The 25,709-nt window shown below is 33.3% G+C and overlaps 1 protein-coding gene across 3 annotated transcripts; it reads right to left on the reverse strand.

Moving 5' to 3' along the window:
- Positions 1 to 8,803: 8,803 nt before the first annotated feature.
- LOC126723573 (F-box protein At5g07610-like) lies at positions 8,804 to 24,182 on the reverse strand. 3 transcript variants are annotated; one of them, XM_050427137.1, is made up of 3 exons: positions 23,153 to 24,182; positions 10,306 to 10,784; positions 8,804 to 9,124 (listed from the first exon to the last, which is right to left on the reverse strand). In XM_050427137.1, the coding sequence occupies exons 1-3, from the start codon at positions 23,876 to 23,878 to the stop codon at positions 9,046 to 9,048; spliced, it is 1,284 nt and encodes a 427-aa protein (XP_050283094.1). In that variant the 5' UTR covers positions 23,879 to 24,182; the 3' UTR covers positions 8,804 to 9,045. The 3 variants fall into 3 exon arrangements, with proteins under 3 accessions (XP_050283094.1, XP_050283093.1, XP_050283095.1); XM_050427136.1 differs by having other exon boundaries at positions 10,306 to 10,393; positions 22,762 to 24,179; XM_050427138.1 differs by lacking the exons at positions 8,804 to 9,124; positions 10,306 to 10,784 and adding an exon at positions 21,189 to 21,530 and having other exon boundaries at positions 22,674 to 24,174.
- Between the last annotated feature and the right edge of the window lie 1,527 nt (positions 24,183 to 25,709).

The following is a 25,709-nucleotide window of genomic DNA, read 5'->3' on the forward strand; positions in this document are numbered from 1 at the left end:
ACCTGTCCGAGGAGTAACTCCTCCTCGGACATTACGAAGTTTGGACGAAGAGCTCGCCCCAACCATTGCAGTTCATCCTCCAAGCATATAAAAAAGAATAAAACCCAAAATATCTCATGGAAAGCTGCCACCACCACATTAAATGTGTCACAACCACCCTCTTGGCCGCATTAATGAGGAAAAGACCCCTGAACAGTACTACCTTGGCCACTGCAACTCACAAGGGAGTGATAAGGGTGTCTGATAGGATAGGTGCTCAAGTGGGGGCTTAGATGATCAACAAGTGTAAGGTTCAGATAAGAATGAGAGAGCTATATAATGTAGTGGAGTCCCTCAAAGAGGGGGACGAAAAAGGTATTCGGCACTCAGGAAATAGAATCTTCTGTTAGATATCCATTCTTGTGTTTTTATTCCTGCAATAATATTTTCCATGCATTAGACCGACTAAGTTCACTGAGGCTAAGTTCTTTGACCCATCCTCTACAAGTATTTATTGTGTGTTGCGCCTCGGGCCAAGGCCTGATCAATAAGGTTTGGACCAGGAAAATCGTGCAACTACAGCTGCATTGAATGATTTTTATTTAGAACTTGTAAAAATTAAACTTGCCAATCTTGTATAGTTTTTTTTTTTTTTAAGAAGAACCTTGTATTGTTAAAATTTTTATATATTACTTTTACAGTGAAATTGACTATTTATATTATTAATAAACTACAAAGAATATTTTGATGTCTTATAAACTAAATTATAAATTTATATAATCCAATATCAAATCTATATAAAAAATACAATATTATAGATATTTAAATTGAGTCCCAAAGTCGCAAGCTTAAACATAAACACATTACTATGTTGATCTTGGCTTATTAAAAATTGAATCAAACGTAAGCTTTAATTTAGGTCATTACTAATAACTTACATGAACTAACTAAACATGAGCTATTTATGATTAACTTGATTCATTTATAGCTACACAAGGTAGGTCTAAATCCCAAAACCTATTTACCCTCCACTCTTTTAAGGGAGGAAGTATTATTCCAACTAAAAGTTAAATGGCTTAAACATCCTCTGATGTTTCAATAGATCTCATAAAAGGGTAAAGCTTTGAACAAATGTGATTACCTGAGGAGTGAGGACACATTATCGGCGTATGTAACATTACTACTATAACTAGAACGAAATATATATGTATATATATATACACACACACACAAAAGATCTTACAAAACTCAAAATATAAAACAAAGAAGATCGATTAATTATAGGGTCTTAAACTGCCAATTTAAAATTACAAAAAACATAAACATCTCTTACTTGTAATACAACAAACAAAACATTAGTACCAAAATTTTGGGATCGGCCATGAATCCCCGACATATTAATTAGGGTCGGCTATATATATATATATATATATATATATATATATTCTCCATACTATTATATCTAAAGCCATACACTTTTTTTTTTTTTTTGGGATGGGTGGGAAGAATAATATAAATTGAAGATGGCTCCATCAAAAAAGTGAAGTAGGTAAAGATCAAAAGTCATACTTTTTGGTATTCCCTCAATTGACATGTCCATTTTTATTACTACTACTAATGAGATTTAGATCTCAATCTATTTAAACAGAGATAATATTGCCAACTTTTCACACTTTAATGCATTTCAGCTTCAATAACAAGGGAAAGAAGTGTTGGATTATGAAGTTTTAGCATTTCTGTCAAAGAAACATACAGTAAATTGCTGCTATTATATTAAAAATACAGAATGAAATTATTACTTACCAAGAGTTAAAAGGTTAAGAGGTTTAAAGCATGTACTGTGTATCCAAGAATTATGCCTTTTTGGATATACACTACTGTAAGTTTTTTTAAAAAACATTCTCCCATTTCCTCGTGTGTCGTGTGTATGTGTTAAAAATACTTAGTATTTTCAAAAAAAAAAAAAAACATATGGCACCATAACCCCAAGATAAAACAAAAGCTCAAAAATAAATGGCATTAAAGAGGACAAAGAGCAATAAGACAAATTGATTCAATCAAACAATACCATGGACAAAGCAAACGTTAAAATTAATTCTCACAAGAAAAACATTGAGCAGAGTGAAATTAAAAAAATGAGGAGTCAGTATCATAGCCTTTAGTTCATCATGAGAATTGTTTACTAATTCTTCTGTTTCCTTCTTTCTGAGAGGGGGGAAGGGTGCGATAAAGCAGGATAATGCACAATGTATATAAACAGAAGAAAAGCAATAAAGCCACCGAGAATTGATTGGATCTGAAATTTCTCATGCCCAATGACTTTAATGGGACAAGGCAACAAGAGTACGTCAAAACTGGAGTACAACACCCAGGTACAACCATTCCATCCCTTGTTTTATAGACCAATTTAAACTGATTGCTTTTGATATGCCAGCTTATGGTACTCCGAGCTGTTCCTAAAAAGATAACATCAGACTTTGGATGAATTGCATAGGGTTGAAACAAGAAAACTTCATCTTGTAATCGAAATTGATCCACCACCAGACACTCCCACAAGTCATCGTAGCTAATGCTGTATTTCAAAATCCACCCATCAGCTTGGTTGTGGTCTTCAAGCAACAAATTGTGAAATCTGAGTATTCACACTGAGCAAAACAAAGATGTCCCATCGATACCCCAATACCTGATGATAAACTTGCTCTTTTGATCTTTGGTAGATCAATGGCATGGGCGCTAAATAGATTGAGGTCGATGCAAAAAAGCTTTTTTGAGAATAACACCGAGTATAACATGCCATCCAAGTAAACAGACTCCTTAATTATGTTGGACCCATCAACATGAACGGGATCAAAATGTAGAGTGTGTCGAACCCACTTTTCAGTTTCCGAAGAAAACATGTCCAATCAATCAAGATGAAAATAAGGAATGCAAATAACTTTGAAATGAATGGATTTGCAAGGGTCAAAAGCCAATGCAACATTGCAGCAATTTTTATCACAGGAGTAGGGAATTGTCAGAGACTCTTTAGTGGTAGGATTGAAGACATCGTACTGGCGTGTGGAGGGCTTCCTAAATAAAAGAAGGCCATTGCAGCTATTAAGGAGGTTCTTAGCATGCTTATCAATCTCGACTTCACCAATTTCATCCCCGCCGGATTCTAAGGAGACATATTCTAAAACTTGTCTATCACCAGATTTTGACAATTCAGCATAAAAACGAAGGTTTGCATTGGAATTTGAGTAACTCCGAACCCGAGACATGTCATCAGAAAGAGTTGGTATGGAAATAAATTCCACAAAGAGAAGTATTTACAGAGACAGTTGGAACACAAGTCTCCGAAATAAGAAAGTACCAATCTTTGGATACACATTTTTATCGAATTAGATCTTTCTCAGGCAATCTACATAGTATCTGAACTAACACATCTGGGCATAACTTAGGAACAAAGCACACATCTTTCTGAATTGAATTCGAACCCATAATTATTTATAAGAAATACTCCACAACTCTTACTAAGAGAAATATATAATAAGACACAATACTTATATATATATATATATATATATTATAAGAAATACTCCACAACTATTACTAAGAGAAATATAGAATAAGACACGATACTTATATATATATATATATATATATTTAGATAAAGGTTATAACTTATATATAAATATGATGAAGAAAACTAAGGATACCCGGAAAAATTAGAAGCCGAGAACACTTCTTGTTCTTCGGCAATATGCAGATGGCAATCTTGGCGTACCCTCTAGACTCTTTGTGCTGAATTTGTCTTTTTTCCAGGGACTATCAATAGCTGTGAAACCCTAAATCAATTTCTCATATCTATATTATTATTTAAAGAGCTTCTCTTGTTTGGACCGGATTTTTTTTTTGTTCAAAATACCTTTATTTTCCTAAGTTTAAATACACAACAAAGTAAAAATATATTTTTAACTCCCACTAAAACATTGTTTACAAAATATAATTATTCTCCCACTAATTTACTTATTCAAAAACGAACTTCAAGTATAAACTTTTCTCTTTCTTTATTTTTTTAATTGGCCGAAATTTTTTTTTTTTAAACCACATTAAAAAGTTATTTTTATTTTTATTTTTATTTTTATTTTTTATTTTAGAAACCCATGTTAAAAAATTACTATTTCTTTGGATAAAATTTAATAATTTGCATCAGTTATAATTTGGGATTACTATATTTTATAATCACAAAAAAAGCCTAGGGTGCGATAAGTGTTATGCGTTTGTACCAAATATTAAAATTATAATTGATGCAAATTATTAAATTTTACCCCATAAATAGAAGAGTCTCTGAACATGTGTGTGAACGTGTGATTAGAAGCTAGTGTAGGGGTAAAGTATTTACGGGTCTTATTTCTCAGTTGGGCCCCCATAGATGATAATTGGGGTGGAGCTGGGCCTTCAAGAGCCCACATTCAAATGAATAAAAGGTTAAAAAAATGCTTATATTTTGTAATTTGATAGGTTCGGTGGGTGCAGGAGAATTTGAATTTGAGAGTGCGGGAATATTGATTGGTAGATTTTTTTTTTTTTTTGGGTGCAAGTGGATTTGTATTTTTCTATTTTTGGTGTGAATGGTAGGTTTTGTTTTCTTCATACAAATGAATTGGACTTATTTATTTATTTTTTCTTTTTTGGTTTTTATGTAATTATACTTCATTTCTTTGAAATTTGGAATTTGAGAGAATGATACTTTATTTCAAATTTGAAATAAATTTTTTTTTTTAAATATTTTAGTTGACATCTAATTTGACTAACTATGTTATATATTAGTTGCAAAGTGTAATAAAGAGTATAGTTTAGGATAATAAAGTGTAATTTTTTTAAGGAATTGAGAAGAGGGGGTAATTGCGTCTTTTTACAAGATGTTTTACTTTTTTATCCAAGTTAACCTCAAACTTAACGTTAAGATGCTAAGTGTGTCAAATGTCATAGTTTGTCATAGTTTAGGATGCAAAATATGTATTCGAAAAGTTTATGGTGAAAAGTATAATTTAGGGTGATAGAATGTAATTTTCCATATAAATTTTAGAAAAAAAAAAAAAAAAAAAGATCTCTCTTAATGGCATTGAACACATACATAAGTTCCAAAGCATTGTATTTACCATTTAGTCAGTTGGTATACTTCTATAGTTAAACTCTCTCACTAGACTCTTTGACTTGATTGTGATCACAACAATGATAATGTTGCAACTGCCAACGGAGATGTGAGGCTATAGAACTTTCTATAAATATAATTTGAAGGAGACTCTAGCATACCTGGTTATTGCTTGTGTAAGAGCACTAGCATCTGGCGAGGCCAAAAAAACCTAATTTATATTTTCAAACACTATTTTATCTATTTTACCAACCTATTTTACAATTCACCCTATATCCTAGTCTTTATTTTTACATACAACCCAATAAAATAATATAAACTACCTAATAGAATAATAAAACGTATTATTCTCTCTTTTTCCCCCACTCAACCTTTCTCTTCACACACAATCACATATTAAAATAATATTTTTTTTGCAACCTATGAATAGTAAGGTTGCATATTCGCAACCTTACTATTCATAGGTTGCAAATTTACTATTCATATGTTACAATTTTTTTTTAAGTTTACAAACCCGAATGGAGGGGGTTTGGGTGGCTTAGGTTGTAAAATAGCAACTGGGGGGGGTGTTTACACCCCCCAATGCTAGTGCTCTAATCATCTAGTTCATTCTAAACACAAGTTACAGAGCATGGTTATTAAATTAGGCCATTGATTCGGTCTATTAGCCGGGTTATTAAATCACTGATCGAATCGCATGGTCAAATTAAAAAAAAAAATATATATATATATATATATAGAGAGAGAGAGAGAGAGAGAGAGAGAGAGAGCACTATGTGGGGCCAAAAATAGTCATAAAGGCACAAGAGTTGAGGCCTGGGCTTTGGAAGCAAGCCCACTACAACTAATTGTTTTAAGATAGGTATAGCGAACCAACCCGTGGGTTCCTTAACCTACGGGTTAAAGTTGGAAAAGAAGATCTAGACAACATATAAAGTGAACCAAGGTGAGAAGAAAATCTTGAAATATGCATTAATGTTTCCTCAGTTTACCGAGGAGGCTTGATACACCTTAAAACAGTAAAAGTTTGAGTAATTTCTCCTTAATTCTTAGTCCTGATCCCTATTCAATGGGTTTTCCCCTCCTTTTATAGTAACTTTTCTTTCATCCTAACCTTCCACCTAGAGAGTGGAGGATTTTCCCTAGATACTTGTCACATCCCTAATTTGAGGGAAGTGTAGGGTGAGCTATAGGCTGTCCGAGCACTGTTCAAGTATCATTTTCATCATAAATGCGACTGTCCTAGTTAGTATAATGCATTCAATGTGAAAGTGATGGGTGCTTCCTCAACATGCTTCTCGTCCTCTTTCCTCCAGTACCTACCATGGTTGCCCACCTCAAACGCCTCAAATAGGGACAGGGTTCCTCTCTCCTACCTCGGGGCATGAGAGGCTCTCATTTGACCCCCTTCTTTCGGTTAGGCCAAGATTTTCTTCGTTTGCCCACTTGGCCCATACTATCCTTGGGCGTGGCCCAGTAGTGTTGTTGTCCTCGAACCCCCCCACAATAGCTTTAAAAACATGTTTTAATAAAATTTATGTTGATTTTGTTTTTTTTTTAGACAAATTTATGTTTTATTAAAATTTATGTTTTGATAAAATTTATGATGAATGTGAAAAGGGATTAGGTTAGGAGAAAAAAAAATGATGCACATAAACTGATAATAACATAGTAGTCTTTTGATGGGATGAACATAGCCATGCATTTTTTTTTTTTAATCCTTTAGGTTTCTCATCTTTAAATTATTATATTATCACATATTAAAAAGTAAAGAAGTCAACAAAATGAACTTGTAGATGTAATTTTACACATTTTACAAACCCAGCCAGGTGATAAAAACTCATTCGAGTTACACAGGTCACCACAAACTCGCCAAGTTTGACTGAGCCTTGTGCAAAATCAGTGTAATTAAACATTCGGACTGGTTTAAGTGTTGGATCACTAGGTTTTGGTCCAATTGGTTAGGTCGGCATGGGTTTAATAACTATATTATAGAACATTGATTGAATTGCAAATGTTATCACATATATGCTAGTTTGTATCTAATAGAGAATTGGTTTCTCTTCTTTGTTGGTGTTGTTTCTTTGAAAGTTTGACTGTAGATTGATATATTATATTGTCAACATCGTTGCTTTGATTATGCTTACAAAAGTAAAGAAAGGATATGCAACCAGCTCTGTTTGGCAATTATATCAATATTTAATTATACAATTACCACTTAGTTGTCACTTGTCACTAACCTCTTTGGAGCAATTGCCTCCAGTTAGCTTTGTATGAGGAAAAGGACCTAAGAGCATTCCCATCAAAAGTTCTAAAAAATTTAGTATTTAGCATCTCAAAAACTAAATTTATAACATTTAAAACATTACTCTACAATACAACCTATATCAAAACTCTATTTTTTTTACCACTTCATATAAATATTGTATCTTTATTATTTTTCCTCTCTCTCCTTGTCTCTCTCTCCTCTGTTTCTCTCTTTCTCAATCCAACTATTCTTAGCATCACCGGCACCACACTACCAACAGTCACCACAAAACCCACCACCCACCAAAAACCCACCACTCATACCACAACCACCACTAACAAAAAAAGAAAAAAAAAATCACAACAGAAAGAAACCTCCACATCCACATCTACCCACAACCACCACATCCACTCACCACCACAAACCACAGCACACACAAAAAAAAAAAAAAAACCCTCCGCCGTTGCCGCCACCAGAAAACCCAAAAACCCATAGGACATGGACACCACTTCCCTCCCCGTTGTCATCTTCTTCCACGACGCGGCTCGACGTCCTCCTTCACACTATAAATCAAATCAAGACCCACCCTAACCAAATCAAGACCCAAAATCCCAAAACCAAATCAAGACCCAAAGAAAAAGAAGAACCATAGCCATCAGACCCACGCAAAAAAAGATGAACCACAGCCATCGGACCCACGCAGCCATCAGACCCAAGAAAACCCATGAAGAAAAAAAAAAAAAAAAAAAAGAGAGAGAGAAAAAGAAAAAGAAATAGAAGAAACCTCCATTGCCGCCACCGGACCACAGCCATCAGACCCACGATCCATGACCACAATCACCGAACCACAACCATCGGCAGCCCACAATTGGCCGAGCAAACTCATCAGCGAACCACAGAGAGAGAGAGAAGAGAGAAGAGAGAAAAGAGAAGAAAGAAGAGAGAGAGGAAAGAGAAAGAAAAGAGAGAGAGAGTCATGGAGGTGAATAAAAAAGAATTTTTCTTTTACAATCCAGCTATAGTGCAGTCTCAAATATGAGATTGTATTGTAGCTGAATCTTAAAATTCTTAAGATTTAGCAACTTTAATGTAGAGGTGTTTTTATCATTTGAGGTGCTAAAAATGCTAAAAAATAGCATTTTTAGCATTTGAGAGCTTTAATGTGAATGCTCTTAAGGGGGGATTAGCCATGCTTCCGTTGAAGCATGTCTAATTGATATAAAGTATTCCATTATATCATTCCAACAATTTCATATTCTGCATGTACAGGCATTAGTAAGATCTAGAGGAGATCAAATTTAAAAAAGAAAAAAATCTAGAAAAGATGAATGGTAGACAACTTTATCCCCAATACTTTTCTAATAAAAAAAATACAATAGCCACAATGACAAAAAGCATTTACCGTATTGCTAATGATAATTGAAAGGAAGCCTAAAGACTTTCACAAAATGAAAATTCTTAGGATTGATCACAAAAGAATACAAAATTCAACACAAAATGATATTAAGAAGAGTTGAATTACACGGGAATCATTATTAAAACCATTGAAAGCACAAAAAGATGATAAGACTAATAAATACCAATTCAAATAATTATATTACACTCCAAATATGTAACAACAAAAATCAAGCCTTGGTTCCAAAAAATTTTGGGATTAGCTATGGACCCTTAATATACAAGGTCAGCTACATGTATTCTTTTTCGTCCATCCCCTTGAATTTGAGACACGTGTATTCTTCTTTGTCCTAAAATTGCTATACCTGATCTTCAAACAGCATTTCCAGGCTCAAAAACCCTTATGACCCCAGAATTCATTGCACCATTCAATTTAAAACGGAAAAAGAAACAGAGGTCAAAGATGAAAGCTAAGATATTTAATCTAGGTTTATTGAATAATCGAGTCTAAACTTAAACTTGAGTTTAGCTCATTACTAATAAGTAATAACAAACTTAAACTTACTGAACATTAACTATTTATTATCAGATTGATTCATTTACAGCCCTACACCTAGTAGGTCTAAAACCAAAAACCCTATTTACCCTCCACTATTTTTAAGGGAGGAAATTCTATTCCATCTAATCGTCTTAAAAATCCTCTATTGTTTCAACAGATCTCACAACAGGATTAAAGCTTTGGATGAATGTGATTCCCTGAGTACGCATTCTTGTTGTATGTAACATTACTACTACTAGAACGAAAAATATAAAAACAAAAACATTCTTATAAAACTCAAAATATAAAACGAAGATGATTGACTAAACAGAGGGTTTTAACATTCTTATAAATTATTTTGATAGTAACGTAAGATTAATCTATCCAAAAAAAAAAAAAAAAAAAAAAAAAAAAAAAAGAGGAATAGAATACATATGGCTTCCCCTAACATATGCCCTAGAGTTTTTTTAGATCATAATAGGATTGGATGATTGCTTTAGCCTTTAGGTAGCATACAGGGCTCCCCCATTGATCTCCATAATTTCAAAAATTAACTTTGGAGATCCCATTGTACCACATTTCTGTTTAAATGAAATTCTTACTTAAACATAAATTGCCAACATAGCTAGAGAGAGAGAGAGAGAAAAAAAAAAAAAAAAAAATATATATATATATATATACACACACACAAAAAGCAAATGAACGAAGGGCATCAAAAAGCAACAAGGAAAAGTTATTAAAGAAAGCAATACAATGGGCAAAACATATATCATTAAAAAAACAGTTCAAATTAATTCTCAAGAAAAACATTTAGCAGAATAAAAATAAGAAATCAAGGAAATGAGGTTTCAGTATCATAGTTTTAAATCATGAAACTTTTTTTCCATTTTTTATTATGCATATATGTGTGTGTGTGTGTGTGTGTGTGTGTGTGTTAACGGAAGGGGATAGCTGATGAAGACATAAAGTATAATGTATATAAGAAAGAAGAAAAATATAGCCACTTACAAGTGATTTGATCTGAAATTTCTCATGCCCAATGACTTTAATGGGACAAGGCAACGAGAGTACGTCAAAACTGGAGTAAAACACCCAGGTACAACCATTCCTTCCCTTGTTTTAGAGACCAATTTAAAATTATTGCTTTTGAAATGCCAGCTTATGATGCTCCGAGCTGTTCCTGGAAAGATAACATCAGACTTTGGATGAATTGCATAGGGTTGAAACCAGAAAATTTCATCAAGTAATCGAAATTGAGCCACCATCAGACTATCCAACAAGTAATCCAAGCGGATGCTGTATTTTAAAATCCATCCATCAGCTTGGTTGTTGTCCTCAAGCAACCAAATTGAGATATTTGAGCGTTCGCATTGAGCAAAACAAAGATGTCCCATTGATACCCCAATACTTGATGATAAACTTGATCTTTCAATCTTCGGTAGGTCAATGGCATGGGCGCTAACTAGATTGAGGTCGATGCAAAAAAGGTTTTTTGAAGCTAACACCCAGTATAACATGCCATCCAAGTAAACAAACTCCTTAATTATATTGGAACCATCAATATGAACGAAATCAAGATGTAGATTGTGTCGAACCCACTTTTCAATTTCTGAAGAAAACATGTCCAACCAATTTGGTGCATCAAGATGAAAATAAGGAATGCAAATAACTTTGAAATGAATGGATTTGCAAGGGTCAAAAGCTAGTGCAGCATCTCAATATGAATCACAGGAGTAGGGAATCGTCACAGACTCTTTAGTGGTAGGATTGCAGACATCGTACTGGCGTGTGGAGGGCTTCCTAAATAAAAGAAGGCCATTGCAGCTATCAAGGAGGTTCTTAGCATGTTTGTCAATCTCGACTTCACCAATTTCATCGCCGCCAGATTCTAAGGAGACATATTCTAAAACTTGTCTATCACCAGATTTTGACAATTCAGCATAAAAACGATTTTTGGCATCGTAATTTGAGTAACTCCAAACCTGAGACATGTCGTCGGAAAGAGCCAAAGTATGGAAATAAAGTCCACAAAGAGAAGCATTTGCAGAGACAATTGGAACCAAAGTCTCCGAAATAAGAAAGTACCTATCTTTGGATACACATTTGTATTGAATTAGATCTTTCTCCGGCAGTCTACATAGTATCTGAACTAACACATCTGGGCATAACTTAGGAACAAAGCACACATCTTTCTGAATTGAATTCGAACCCATAATTATTTATAAGACAAATACTCCACAACTCTTACTAGGAGAAATATATAATATGATATGACACAATACTTGTATATATAGATAAAGGTTATATAAAAATATGATGAAGAAAACTAAGGATAGCCGGAAAAATTAGAAGCCAAAACACCTGCTGTTCTTCAGCAATATGCAGATCGGGAGTTGCGATCTTGGCGCACCCTGTAGACTCTTTGTGCTGAATTTGTGTTTTTCCAGGGACTATCGGTAGCTGTGAAACACTGAAACCCTAAATCAGTTTCCCATATATAGGGGTAAAGGAATTACGGGTCTTATTTCTCAGTTGGGCCGGCATGGACAATTATTGGGGTGGAGCTGGGCCTTCAAGAGCCCACATTCTATTTGATCTGTGGATGCGGGAGATTTTGAATTTGAGAGTGCCGGGAAATTTGAATGGTATATATATATATATATATATATATATATATATATTTTTGGTGGGGTGAATGGTAGGTATGGTTTTCTTGATACGAATGGATTGGAGTTTTTGACTTTTGCTTCTTTTTTTTTTTTTTGGTTTTCATGTAATTATACTCAATTTTCTTGAAATTTGGAATTTGGGTGAATGACACTTTTATCTCAAGTTTGAAAGATTTTTTTTTAATAATTTTTTTAGTTGACATCTAATTTGACCAAACTAGGTTAAATTGATATTAAAAATATTGTGTATTGACTTGTTTGCTTTTTGGTTAATGATATATTTCTATGATTACTCTTCCCATTAGAGTTACAATTTCTAACATATATATATATATATATATATAATAATAATAGGTGAAACTGAGAAAAACTCAAATTAGAATTCTAATTTTGCGTCATGTGTCCTAAATTATTTATTCTTAAACAGTTTTATTTCTTAATTTTAGAATCAAATGTAGGATCATATCATAAATATTCATTAAGTGAGTTATTAAATACAAAAACCAAAAAGTCTAAAACAAATGAATTGTAAAAAAAAAAAAAAGTGGTTCACAATAATTAAAAAAAAGGGACAATTTTCATTTTTTAAAGAGTTAACAAAATATAAAAATAACTATTAATAGTATTTAAATTATGTATATATATGAATTATAGTATGCATTTTATTGTATATTTTTAAGTGTATCCATGCATATGCATAAGGTTACAAGCTAGAATTAATATAATGCAAAGCATTATTAAATTAGTATCTTGTAATAGAATGAAGTGAAAGATAATAGGGGTGTTTATTTTTGTCTTCATATACTCGCTATGGTATGAGAATAGTGTCAAAATGTACCATTAATGAATTTTCAATAGTTGATAGATTTGAATCCTTACCTTGTTGAAATGGCTACCATTATTACTATTAAACCAGTAATGACTCATACAATATTTACAAAATTAGATATGTGGTATGATAATGGAGAATATATTATCTTTTTTGTTTCAAAAAAAACAAAATGATCTTGTAGATTGTATAATACTTTCTCATAAACTAAATTGTTTTGTTTATTATCCCCATCAGTTAAAATTGAAGGTTATCTAAAAGAACTAATCAAAGAATTTCATTATATTCCCTCTGATTTTGTTTTCTATTTCATCTAGTAGGCCCCACTCTATCTACACTAGAATTGTTCCTGGAAGTACCCTAAATTAAGGGGAAAAAAAAAACCATTTCCAACATATTTGCCCTTTAGTGAGGTTCAACTAAAAAATCAAGACTCATCATTGTTTTTTTCCTTTTTAATTGTAGTTCATGTATGTGTTTTGGAGAGAGAGGATTGTTAAAATATATATAGTTTGAATTTGGTAAGGATGTGATGTAAAACCCTTATTTTATTATACACCCAATCTTAGTGTGCCAGATTAGCATTGTACATATTAACGAATAAAAGGTGCTACACAATCAATCACCGTCAAACACTAGCTCTTCCATCGCAGTTTGCTATCTCTCCCTCTCAGATCTAATCGGCACAATGCATCACCATCATTGGTTGTCGTCGTTGTCCCTAGCAATGGCAGCCATACTCACCTCCTTTCTTTCTCTCTCTAATTTTTCACTCCTGAACCCTTTGATCTAAACCTCCTTGGCTGACCATGAAAGCTGCCACTCACTACCACCATCGTGGGGGTCCCTAGGTTTAAACCATTAACGTTTTGGGAAGCATTTTCCCAAAGTGGTCATGTCTTTTGCATTTGGGTCAAAACCAAGTTTCAACATTTTGGCTCAAAACTATGTATAGCACCCCCATTATATTCTCTCATGGTTTGAGCTTGGGGACCAACGGGATGGTGACAGTGGACAATAGCTTTTGTGGTCAGCCATAAAGGTTTAGATTAGAGGCTTGGGGGGGGGGGGGGGGGGAGAGAGAGAGAGAGAGAGCAAATCTATGGTGGATGAAACTTGATGGCTTGATGAGGTTTAGTTAGATGTGTCACACTCTATTTATTAATGTGTACTTTTGACATGGCATGCTGGGATTGTTGATGTGGTATGTTGAGATCGAAGGGAGTAAAACAAGAATTTTACGCTACATCCATATTGAATTTATACTCATTTATATGTATATTTGTATGTATATGCATATATGAAAAAAATAATGTTTTACTTAATATGGTTAATAAGCAACAAAAGCTTAGTATATTGAGATAGTAAGCACTTATGCTTTACAATTCAAATTTGATTAATATTAGTTGACTATATAACTCAATCTTCAATTTAAGTTGATACCCTTCCTAAAGTTTCAAGAAATGGCAGTTCTTTTGGAAGATTGTATAAATATAGTAAACAAGATCATGCCCCCTCACACTATGAGTCTGACTTTTCTAACAGATATTTCATTTTGACAAAAATCATTACCCAAACTATGTTAGAAATGATACTCTCCCCTAAGGTTTTGGGGTGCATTACAAGTTTATCGGACCCAGACTGGATCGAGTTAACCGGGAATCGAACTGAAATATGATTTTATAAACATAGAGAACTAGATTTATTGTTAATTTCGTGAACCGTGTGATCCAACCCTAGGTCAAGCATGCCTATTAATTAAGGAAAAAAAACATCAGAAATGTGCACTTACCAGGTTTAGAACCTAGGCATGGTTAGAGTTGGTGCTAGAGCCCAAGCACATAGCTAAGCTTTCAAGTTGATGCTCAATGTTGAGGGGGAAATTTTCTGATGTTCCCAAATAGAATATGAGGTAGCCAAGCCGAAACTCGACGATGAGTCCTTGAAATAAAGCCCAAAAGCTATCGGTATGGTGTAAGTCCGCCCAAGCAAGAGAATGAGACTACACCTTAACAAGAAGACAATAATAAAGCATAATAAACACGTTAGTGTTGTTAATTTGTTATATTATTAGTCTTTTTACGGTGTCATAGTTCAAATCAGTCCTTTAGCGGTACGGTATTATCTCCAGTGGTATGGGTGAAATTATACTTAGAGTCTAGCAGTCAATGATCAAATGAATTTAGGAAAGTGTTCACTCCTAGGGATCCTTGTGTGTCTTGTTCAAGGGAAATTATAGTACTTTCAACCATCATTACATCAATGTGAGGGAAAAATTACATTGTTACAAATACATTATATCATTTATCATAATAATAATAAACAACGATTAAAGGCTCCATAGTTACAAATAAAAGAGGAAAAATAGGATGGAATGAAGGGAAAGAAAGATCCCCAGCTCAGTGCAACAGGCATCAGACTAAGATTTTAGTGAGTGTGTGTTCATAAGACATGAATGAGACAATATGGGCTATTTTGAGTGAGTGGGATGACGTTAACTCTGAGGTTAAGGCTTTTTGTGAGTAGTGGTATGTTTGTGACTAGTTGAGAGACATTTATGAGCTGTGATTGTGTGAAAGGGGGAGAGAACATCTGAGATTAGATGAGTGTGGGCTAAGGATGATGCGTGATGAGCTTGAGGGAGGCTAAATCACGAGCAAGATAGCAAACAAACCCAAAATTTCAGAGAGGGTCGCTGTCCTTTGGTCAGTTATGGGACTTTTATGGAGTAGGAAGGAGTAAGCAAGGTGGTGAATGTTGGTGTTATGGTGACTATAGGCTGAGAAAGGTTGTAAGTGAGCTCTAGAGCTTGGGGAAGCTTAAGGGAAGCTTAATAGGGGCTGAATTTCTGCAAAATGTAGTCAGTGACAGAAATCTTTAAAGAGGCCTCCCTCCTCCTATGGGCTGAGGTGTGCATGTTTTTATAATAGGGTTTTAGAGAAGCATTGATTGACAAGAATCCAAAAATGCATGACTCATCAAGGGTGACGAAATCAAGGTTTAAATTTCCTGAGATTTTGATCAAAAGTAGGAAAGTCCACTTTGAGGGGTTGTCTTGCTTCTTTGGGTAATGATGGGATTTTAGAGTTTTTTGCATTAAGTGCCAAGATTTTCGGGGCTGAGATTAATTATTGTATATCAAGAATGAATCCTAATGCTGCAAACAGAGATTTGGTCCCCCAATAAGTAAGATTTCAACACCCCAAGCCAGGTGCCAAGTTCTAGTCTTCTTCAGGGGGTTCCACTGGAGATCCCTTTATGCCCTTCAAACCACATGTTTCCAAATTTTCCCCTCTAGGATTCATGGGCTTGGTACATGAATCATGTCTTGATCATTTTTAACATTTATAGTATCAATTTATTGAAGTTTGGACAATTTGGTTTCAGCTCTCCTTCCGCTGGAGGTGTAGTCTTGAGGAAGATCATGGAGCTTCTTCATCCTTTTGACTTCAGTTGATATGACAGCTCTTGGGCACTGTTCACGTCAGGTAGAGGGTGGCAGAAAATTGATGAGACAGTCCTTAGTCCATTCTCAAAGGCTTGGTTCTCTTGTATGAGTCTTTAGTTGCCTTTTGGTTAGTTGCTTGTGTTTTTTTGCTTGGGCTTGCACACATGGGCTGGGTTGTGTGCACATGTTGCAATGGGCTTTCATTCCTCATGGATTTTATTAGTAAATATTTTTGGGTTTTTCATAAATACTTGCAATGGGCCTTTGAGCAATTAGTTGTGATGTTTGAAATAATAGGACAAGTTTCAAAATACTTTTGTAAATACTATCTAGTTTGATGAATTCCATATTGCAATAATGTTCATGGTTTCTAATAATCGCATCATAACTTAAATGATGAGCTTGTGGGTTTGAATGTTTACCGTGAGTGTCGAAGGCATATATTATGGATGTTGCGATGCAAATGATGTCCAGGTATTTCATGGATTTATAACAATAAATATATGTCATGGATCTAACAATCATAACTTTTCATGGGCTTTTACAAGATGATTGCCATGGGTTTTGAGAATAGATAATTCATAAATTCCATGAGCTTGTAACATTGTAATAATATGTTTAAGAATAATCATGATATAGTATTTTGCCGAGTATTTGATAACCTTGGGCTTTTGATAGAATAGTGCCAAGTAGTTAGCTTGGGCTTTTAATAGTGCCAACGCAAGTTGGGCTTTTGATATTGCCAATGAAAATTAGGTTTTGATATTGCCAATGAGAATTGGGTTTTAAATAGTGCCAACATAAGTTGGGCTTTTGATGTTGCCAATGAGAATTGGGATTTGATATTACCAATGAAAATTAGGCTTTAAATAGTGCCAACGTAAGTTGGGCTTTTAATATTGCCAATAAGAATTGGGCTTTTGATATTGCCAATGAGAATTGGGTTTTGGATAAATAAATTGCCATGTGTTTAAATCGTGGGCTTTGATCACGGATTTGAATTCTATAGATAAAATTGTTTTGCCATGGACTTGAATCATGGGCTTCTTAAATATTGCCAAGCATAAGTATTCTTGGACTTTAAATAGAATATGATAATAAAATTGGATAAATTATGAGTTTTGGGGTTTTTCGTGATAATTTATATCATAACCCAATTTAGATAATGAGATATGAGACATTTGTGATTAACATAATAATAGAGCAAAAAAAATATTTGGGAAAACTCCAATAACTTATTAGTGGTGTTTGAAAATAAATAAGTGGTACCTAAATAAAATTAGGTGTAAAAAAAAAAAGTACTCTAACACTCAACAATTACCAAAAATAAAAAATAAATAATAATAATACTTGAAGTAAACTTAACGCAATTTTTTTCTTTTTTTTTAAAATGAAGGCAACTTAACACAATTCTATTTTACTTAATTAAATTATCCATCTCTTATGAGGAATATAAAAAAAATTATAATTAAAATCCTTCAAAGATATTCAACTTTACTTCAAAAATTAATTATAAATTTTAATGTTTTCATGGTTATTATTTTATTTTATTAACTTTCTTATTTAATTATTAAATATATGCTAAAAAATCATTAAATTTCCCTCACATATGTAGATATATTAGTCAATTTTGCTAGTTTTATAAATTTAATATCTATATTTAGGCTTTAATTAATTATTAAAGTAATTATGACGTTATCGTGGTTCGACCATTGGTTCGACTTTAAAAACCTTGAACCTCTCCCATTACCGATTCTTTAAATGGTCTGGGTTTGAAAACCATGGTGCATTACACAATGACAGAAAGCATTTACAATATGCTAAAGATAGTCCCAGAGAAGCTTGAAAACTTTCCCAAAATTAAAATTCTTATGATTGATTACAAAAGGAGACAAAATTCAGCACATAATGATACTAAGAAGAGTTGAATAATAAGGGGATCATTAAAAACCACTGAAAGCACGAAAAGATGATAAGATTAAATAAATGTCAATTCAAACAATTATATTACACTTCAATAATACCCAAAAAAAAAGAAATCCTTACTCCCAAAATTTTTTGGGACTAGTTATGAATCCTTAATATACAAGGTCAACCACATATATTATTTTTTGTCCATCCCCTTGAATTTGAGACATTCATCGTTGATTAGATCGCCATTGACTATATTAAAACCTAAAATTGCTTTATCAGTTCTTCAAACAGCATTTCTCGACCCAGACTTTTGTGCCCCTGGAATTCATGTATTGTTCGATTTAAAAAGAAAACAAAGGTCAAAGATGAAAGCTAAGAGCAGAAGTTAAGAGAACAATACACCTAAAGAGGATTCAACATGTTCAAGTACGACAAAAGAACTTGTTCCCGAGATTCAAACTGGTGCAGGACCATTTCATAGCTAGAATAAGTATAATAATTTTCTTTTCTTTGATAATTATACAAGTCAATTATTAAATATTTTGGATTGTTTATTTGATAAGCTCATGTTCATCAATAAACTAAATTACATTTTCAAGCTTTCTTCATTTTCTTATCAAACAAGCTCAAGCTTTTTCACAAGTTATAGAAGAAAATGGGGTCCCAACTCCAACATTTTGGCAAAACCATTGCATATTTACCCATGAGACACCTCAGAAACCCTATGTACAGTTAGTATGGTGGAAGAAACTTGGGATCTCCAAGTTTACAGCGTGACCTTCAAGTCCATTTAGCCCACTAACTAGATGTCCCTAAAGGGATAATAACTATAATAAAGGCCCAAGAGAGAGAGAGAGCTATATGGGGCCAAAAATAGTCATAAAGGCCCAAGAGTTGAGGCTTGGGATTTGGAAGCAAGTCCACTATAATTAATTGTTTTAAGGTGAGAAAAAAATTTGAAATATGCATTAATGTTTCCTCAGTTTACCGAGGAGGCTTGATACACCTTAAACAATACAAGTTTGAGTAATTTCTCCTTAACTCTTAGTCCTGATCCTTATTCAGTGGGTTTTCCCCTCCTTTTATGGTAACTTTCCTTTCATCCTGACCCCTCCACCTGGAGAGTGGAAGATTTCCCCTAGATATTTGTCACATGCCCCATTTGAGGGAAGTGTAGGGTGAGCTATAGGCTGTTCGGGCATTGTTCAAATATCATTTCCGTCATAAATGTGGCTGTCTTAGTTGGTATAATGCATTCAATATAGAGGTGATGGGTTCTTCCTCAACATGCTTTTCGTCCTCTTTCCTCTAGTACCTACCATGGCTACTAGCCTCGTCCAAACCCCCTAAAAAGCGATGGGGTTCCTCCCTCCTACCTCGGGGATTGAGAGGCTCTTGTCTGACCCCCTTCTTTCAGTTAGGTCAAGATTTTCTTTGTTTGCCCACTAGGCCCGTACTATCCTTGGGCATGGCCCAGTAGTGTTGCTGTCCTCGGACCCCTCATAATAGCTTTTAAAATATGTTTTAATAAAATTTATGATGATTTTTTTTTTTTTGAGAAGAATTTATGTTTTATTAAAATTTATGATGAATTAAAGATATAATTAAACCAATTATGAATTTTTAATAAGATTAATTAAAACAAATACACGAAATAATATAGTATACACCATAAAAAAATTCGTGTAGGTTGCAATAAGTAACGATTACAATTATTAATTTTATTCATAGAAAGGCTAAAATAACACCAGAATGCATATAGTTTTATTTTATACATAGAAAGCACAAAGCAGCAAAGGTAAATAAGATCAGCTTAAGGAACAAACAAATAAAACAACAAAATTTCAAACGAAGAAAGAAGAGAAACAAGGGTCACACTTACACTACATGACAAAGATATTAAACAAGACAAAAGTAAAGGCCCAGGCCTTAAACCTTAAATATGTACCAATTGCAACAGGGCCAGGGTACGGCTGAATGTGAAAAGGGATCAGGTCAGGAGAAAAAATAAAATGATGCACATAAACTGATAATAACATAGTAGTCTCTTGTTTAGCCAAAAAAAAAAAAAAAACCATAGTAGTCTCTTGATGGGATGAACAGAGCAATGCTTTTTTTTTTTTTTTTTTTTTTTTTTTTTTTTTTTTTTTTTATAAATTCTTTAGGTTTCTCATCTTTAAATTATTATATTATCACATATTAAAAAGTAAAGAAGTCAACAAAATGAACTTATAAATGTAATTTTACAAATTTTACAAACCCAGCCAAGTGATAAAAACTCATCCAAGTTACACGGGTCACCACAAACATGCCAAGTTTGACTGAGCCTTGTGCAAAAACAGTGTAATTAAACATCCGGACTGGTTTATGTGCTGGATCACTAGGTTTTCGGTCTAATTGGTTAGGTCGGCATGGGTTTAATAACTATATTACAGAAAATTGATTGAATTGAAAATGTTATCACATATATGCTAGTTTGCATCTAAAAGAGTATTGGTTTCTCTTCTTTGTTGGTGCTGTTTCTTTGAAAGTTTGACTATAGATTGAGATATTATATTGTCAACATTGTTGCTTTGATTATGCTAACAAAAGTAAAGAAAGGATATGCAACCAGCTCCGTTTGGCAAGTATATCAATATTTAATTGTACAATTACCACTTAGTTGTCACTTGTCACTGACCTCTTGGGAGCCATTGCCTCCAGTCAGCTTTTTATGAGGAAAAGGACCTAAGGGGGGATTAGCCATGCTTCCGTTGAAGCATGTCTAATTGAAATAAAGTATCCCACTATATCATTCCAACAATTTCATATTCTGCGTGTACAGGCATTAGTAAGATCAAGAGGAGATCATATTTAAAAAAGAAAAAATCTAGAAAAGATGAATGGTAGACAACTTTATATCCAATATTTTTGTAATAAAAAAAATACAATAGCCACAATGACAAAAAGCATTTACCGTATTGCTAATGATAATTGAAAGGAAGCCTAAAGACTTTCACAAAATGAAAATTCTTAGGATTGATCACAAAAGAAGACAAAATTCAACACAAAATGATATTAAGAAGAGTTGAATTACACGGGAATCATTATTAAAACCATTGAAAGCACAAAAAGATGATAAGACTAATAAATGCCAATTCAAACAATTATAATACACTCCAAATATATGACAACAAAAATCAAGCCTCAGTTCCAAAAAATTTTGGGACTAGCTATGGATCCTTAATATACAAGGTCAGCCACATGTATTCTTCTTTGTCCATCCCCTTGAATTTGAGACACGTGTATTCTTCTTTGTCCTAAAATTGCTATACCTGATCTTCAAACAGCATTTCCAGGCTCAAAAACTTTTGTGTCCCCAGAATTCATTGCACTGTTCAATTTAAAACAGAAAAAGAAACAGAGGTCAAAGATGAAAGCTAAGATATTTAATCTAGGTTTATTGAATAATCGAGTCTAAACTTGAACTTGAGTTTAGCTCATTACTAATAAGTAATAACAAACTTAAACTTACCGAACATGAACTATTTATTATCAAATTTATTCATTTACAGCCCTACACCTAGTAGGTCTAAAACCCAAAACCCTATTTACCCTCCACTATTTTTAAGGGAGGAAATTCTATTCCATCTAATCGTCTTAAAAATCCTCTATTGTTTCAAAAGATCTCACAACAGGATTAAAGCTTTGGACGAATGTGATACCTGAGTACGCATTATTGTTGTATGTAACATTACTACTATAACTAGAACGAAAAATATAAAAACAAAAACATTCTTATAAAACTCAAAATATAAAACAAAGATGATTGACTAAACAGAGGGTTTTAACATTCTTATAAATTATTTTGATAGTAATGTAAGATATTATCTATCAAAAATAAAAATACAAAAGAGGAACAGAATACATATGGCTTCCCCTAACATATTCCCTAAAGTTTTTTTAGATCATAATAGGATTGGATGATTGCTTTAGCCTTTAGGTAGCATACAGGGCTCCCCTATTGATCTCCATAATTTCAAAAATTAACTTTGGAGATCCCATTGTACCATATTTCTGTTTTAATGAAATTCTTACTTAAACATAAATTGCCAACATAGCTAGAGAAAGAAAAAAAAAATTGATAAGTAAGAGAAAGATCAAATATTTGAATGTAGCCGAGGGTTCAGAATGGTCCAAAACAAAAGCCTTTTGGGCATTCTACAATTCGGCATATAACTGTGCAAAGGAAAAATATATATACAAAAAGCAAATGAACGAAGGGCATCAATGGGCAAAACATATCTCATTAAAAAAACAGTTCAAATTAATTCTCAAGAAAAACATTTAGCAGAATAAAAATAAGAAATCAAGGAAATGAGGTTTCAGTATCATAGTGTTAAATCATGAAACTTTTTTTCCATTCTTTATTATGCATATATGTGTGTGTGTGTGTGTGTGTGTTAACGGAAGGGGACAGCTGATGAAGACATAAAGTATAATGTATATAAAAAAGAAGAAAAATATAGCCACTTACAATTGATTTGATCTGAAATTTCTCATGCCCAATGACTTTAATGGGACAAGGCAACGAGAGTACGTAAAAACTGGAGTAAAACACCCAGGTACAACCATTCCTTCCCTTGTTTTAGAGACCAATTTAAACTTATTGCTTTTGATATGCCAGCTTATGATGCTCCGAGCTGTTCCTAGAAAGATAACATCAGACTTTGGATGAATTGCATAGGGTTGAAACCAGAAAATTTCATCAAGTAATCGAAATTGAGCCACCATCAGACTATCCAACAAGTAATCCAAGCGGATGCTGTGTTTTAAAATCCATCCATCAGCTTGTTTGTTGTCCTCAAGCAACCAAATTGAGACATTTGAGCGTTCACATTGAGCAAAACAAAGATGTCCCACTGATACCCCAATACTTGATGATAAACTTGATCTTTCAATCTTCGGTAGGTCAATGGCATGGGCGCTAACTAGATTGAGGTCAATGCAAAAAAGGTTTTCTGAAGCTAACACCCAGTACAACATGCCATCCAAGTAAACAAACTCCTTAATTATATGGGATCCATCAATGTAAACGGGATCGAAATGCAGAGTGTGTCGAACCCACTTTTCAGTTTCTGAAGAAAACATGTCCAACCATTTTGGTGCATCAAGGTGAAAATAAGGAATGCAAATAACTTTGAAATGAATGGATTTGCAAGGGTCAAAAGCAAGTGCAGCATCACAATATGAATCACAGGAGTAGGGAATTTGCACAGACTCTTTAGTGGTAGGATTGGAGACATCGTACTGGCGTGTGGAGGGCTTCCTTAATAAAAGAAGGCCATTGCAGCTATCAAGGAGGTTCTTAGCATGCTTATCAATCTCGACTTCACCAATTTCATCCCCGCCGGATTCTAAGGAGACATATTCTAAAACTTGTCTATCACCAGATTTTGACAATTCAGCAAAATAGCGATTTTTCGCATCGTATGATGAGTTACGATGAAGACGAGACATGTCGTCGGAAAGAGCCAAAGTATGGAAATAAAGTCCACAAAGAGAAGTCTTTGCAGAGACAATTGGAACACAAGTCTCTGAAATAAGAAAGTACCAATCTTTGGATACACATTTGTATTGAATTAGATCTTTCTCAGGCAGTCTACATAGTATCTGAACTAACACATCTGGGCATAACTTAGGAACAAAGCACACATCTTTCTGAATTGAAATCGGACCCATAATTATTTAAGAACAGATACTCCACAACTCTTACTAAGAGAAATATATAAAAAGATACAACACTTATATATATATATATATATATATAGATAAAGGTTATAACTTATATAAAAATATGAAGAAGAAAACTAAGGATAGCCCGAAAACTAAGGAAGCCGAAAACACCTGTCGTTCTTCAGCAATATGCAGATGGGGACTTAAAGTTGCGATCTTGGCGTACCCTGTAGACTCTTTGTGCTGAATTTGTGTTTTTCCAGGGACTATCGATAGCTGTGAAACACTGAAACCCTAAATCAATTTCCCATGTATAGGGTAAAGGAATTACGGGTCTTATTTCTGAGTTGGGCCGGCATGGACAATTTTGGGTTGAAGCTGGGCCTTCAAGAGCCCATATTCTATTTGATCGGTGGGTGCGGGAGAATTTGAATTTGAGAGTGCGGGAAAATTTGAACGGTAGTTTTTTTTTTTTTTTTGGGTGTGAATGGTTGGTATGGTTTTCTTGATGCGAATGGATTGGAGTTTTTGATTTTTGGTTTTTTTGGTTTTCATGTAATTATACTCAATTTTCTTGAAATTTGTAATTTGGGTGAATGACACTTTCATCTCAAGTTTGAAAGATTTTCCTTTCTTTTAATAATTTTTTTAGTTGACATCTAATTTGACCAAACTAGGTTAAATTGATATTAAAAATATTGTGTACTGACTTGTTTGCTTTTTGGTTAAGGATAGATTTTTGTAATTACTCTTCCCATTGGAGTTACCATTTCTTACATATATATATATATATATATAAAATAATAGGTAAAACTGAGAGAAATTCAAATTAGAATTCTAAATTAGAGTCCCAATTTTGCGTCATGTATCATAAATTATTTATTCTTAAAGAGTTTTTTTTTTTTTAGAGAGTTTCAACTTATGGCGTCCGCTCTTGATGATTGCTCTTTATCATCAGACGAAGACATCAATCAGTTTTTGATGTAGGCAGGGATTGAACCCTAGATCTCTTATACAACCATTAGACACTTCACCAATTGAGCTAACTGGAACCCACATTCTTAAAGAGTTTTATTTCTTAATTTTAGAATCAAATGTAGGACCACATCATAAATATTCATTAAGTGAGTTATTAAGTACAAAAACCAAAAAGTTTAAAACAAATGAATTGTAAAAAAAAAAAAAAAAAGTGCTTCACAATAATTTTTTTAAAAAAAAGACAATTTTCATTTTATACCTAATAATATCCATATAAATTTTTTTAAAGAGTTAACAAAATATAAAAATAACTATTAATAGTATTTAAATTATATATATATGAATTATATTATGCATTTTATTGTATATTTTTAAGTGTATTCATGCATATGCATGAGGTTACAAGCTAGTATTAATATAATACAAAGCATCATTAAATTAGTATCTTGTAATAGAATGAAGTGAAAAATAATAGGGGTGTTTATTTTTGTCTTCATATACTCGCTATGGTATGAGAATAGTGTCAAAATGTACCATTAATGAATTTTCAATAGTTGATAGATTTGAATCCTTACCTTGTTGAAATGGCTACCATTATTACTATTAAACCAGTAATGACTCATACAATATTTACAAAATTAGATATGTGGTATGATAATGGAGAATATATTATCTTTTTTGTTTCCAAAAAAAAAAAAAAAAAAGATCTTGTAGATTGTATAATACTTTCTCATAAACTAAATTGTTTTGTTTATTATCCCCATCAATTAAAATTGAAGGTTATCTAAAAGAACTAATCAAAGAATTTCATTATATTCCCTCTGAATTTGTTTTCTATTTCATCTAGTAGGCCCCACTC

Source organism: Quercus robur, chromosome 4 (genome assembly GCF_932294415.1).
Source record: "Quercus robur chromosome 4, dhQueRobu3.1, whole genome shotgun sequence".
Classification (NCBI taxonomy): domain Eukaryota; kingdom Viridiplantae; phylum Streptophyta; class Magnoliopsida; order Fagales; family Fagaceae; genus Quercus; species Quercus robur.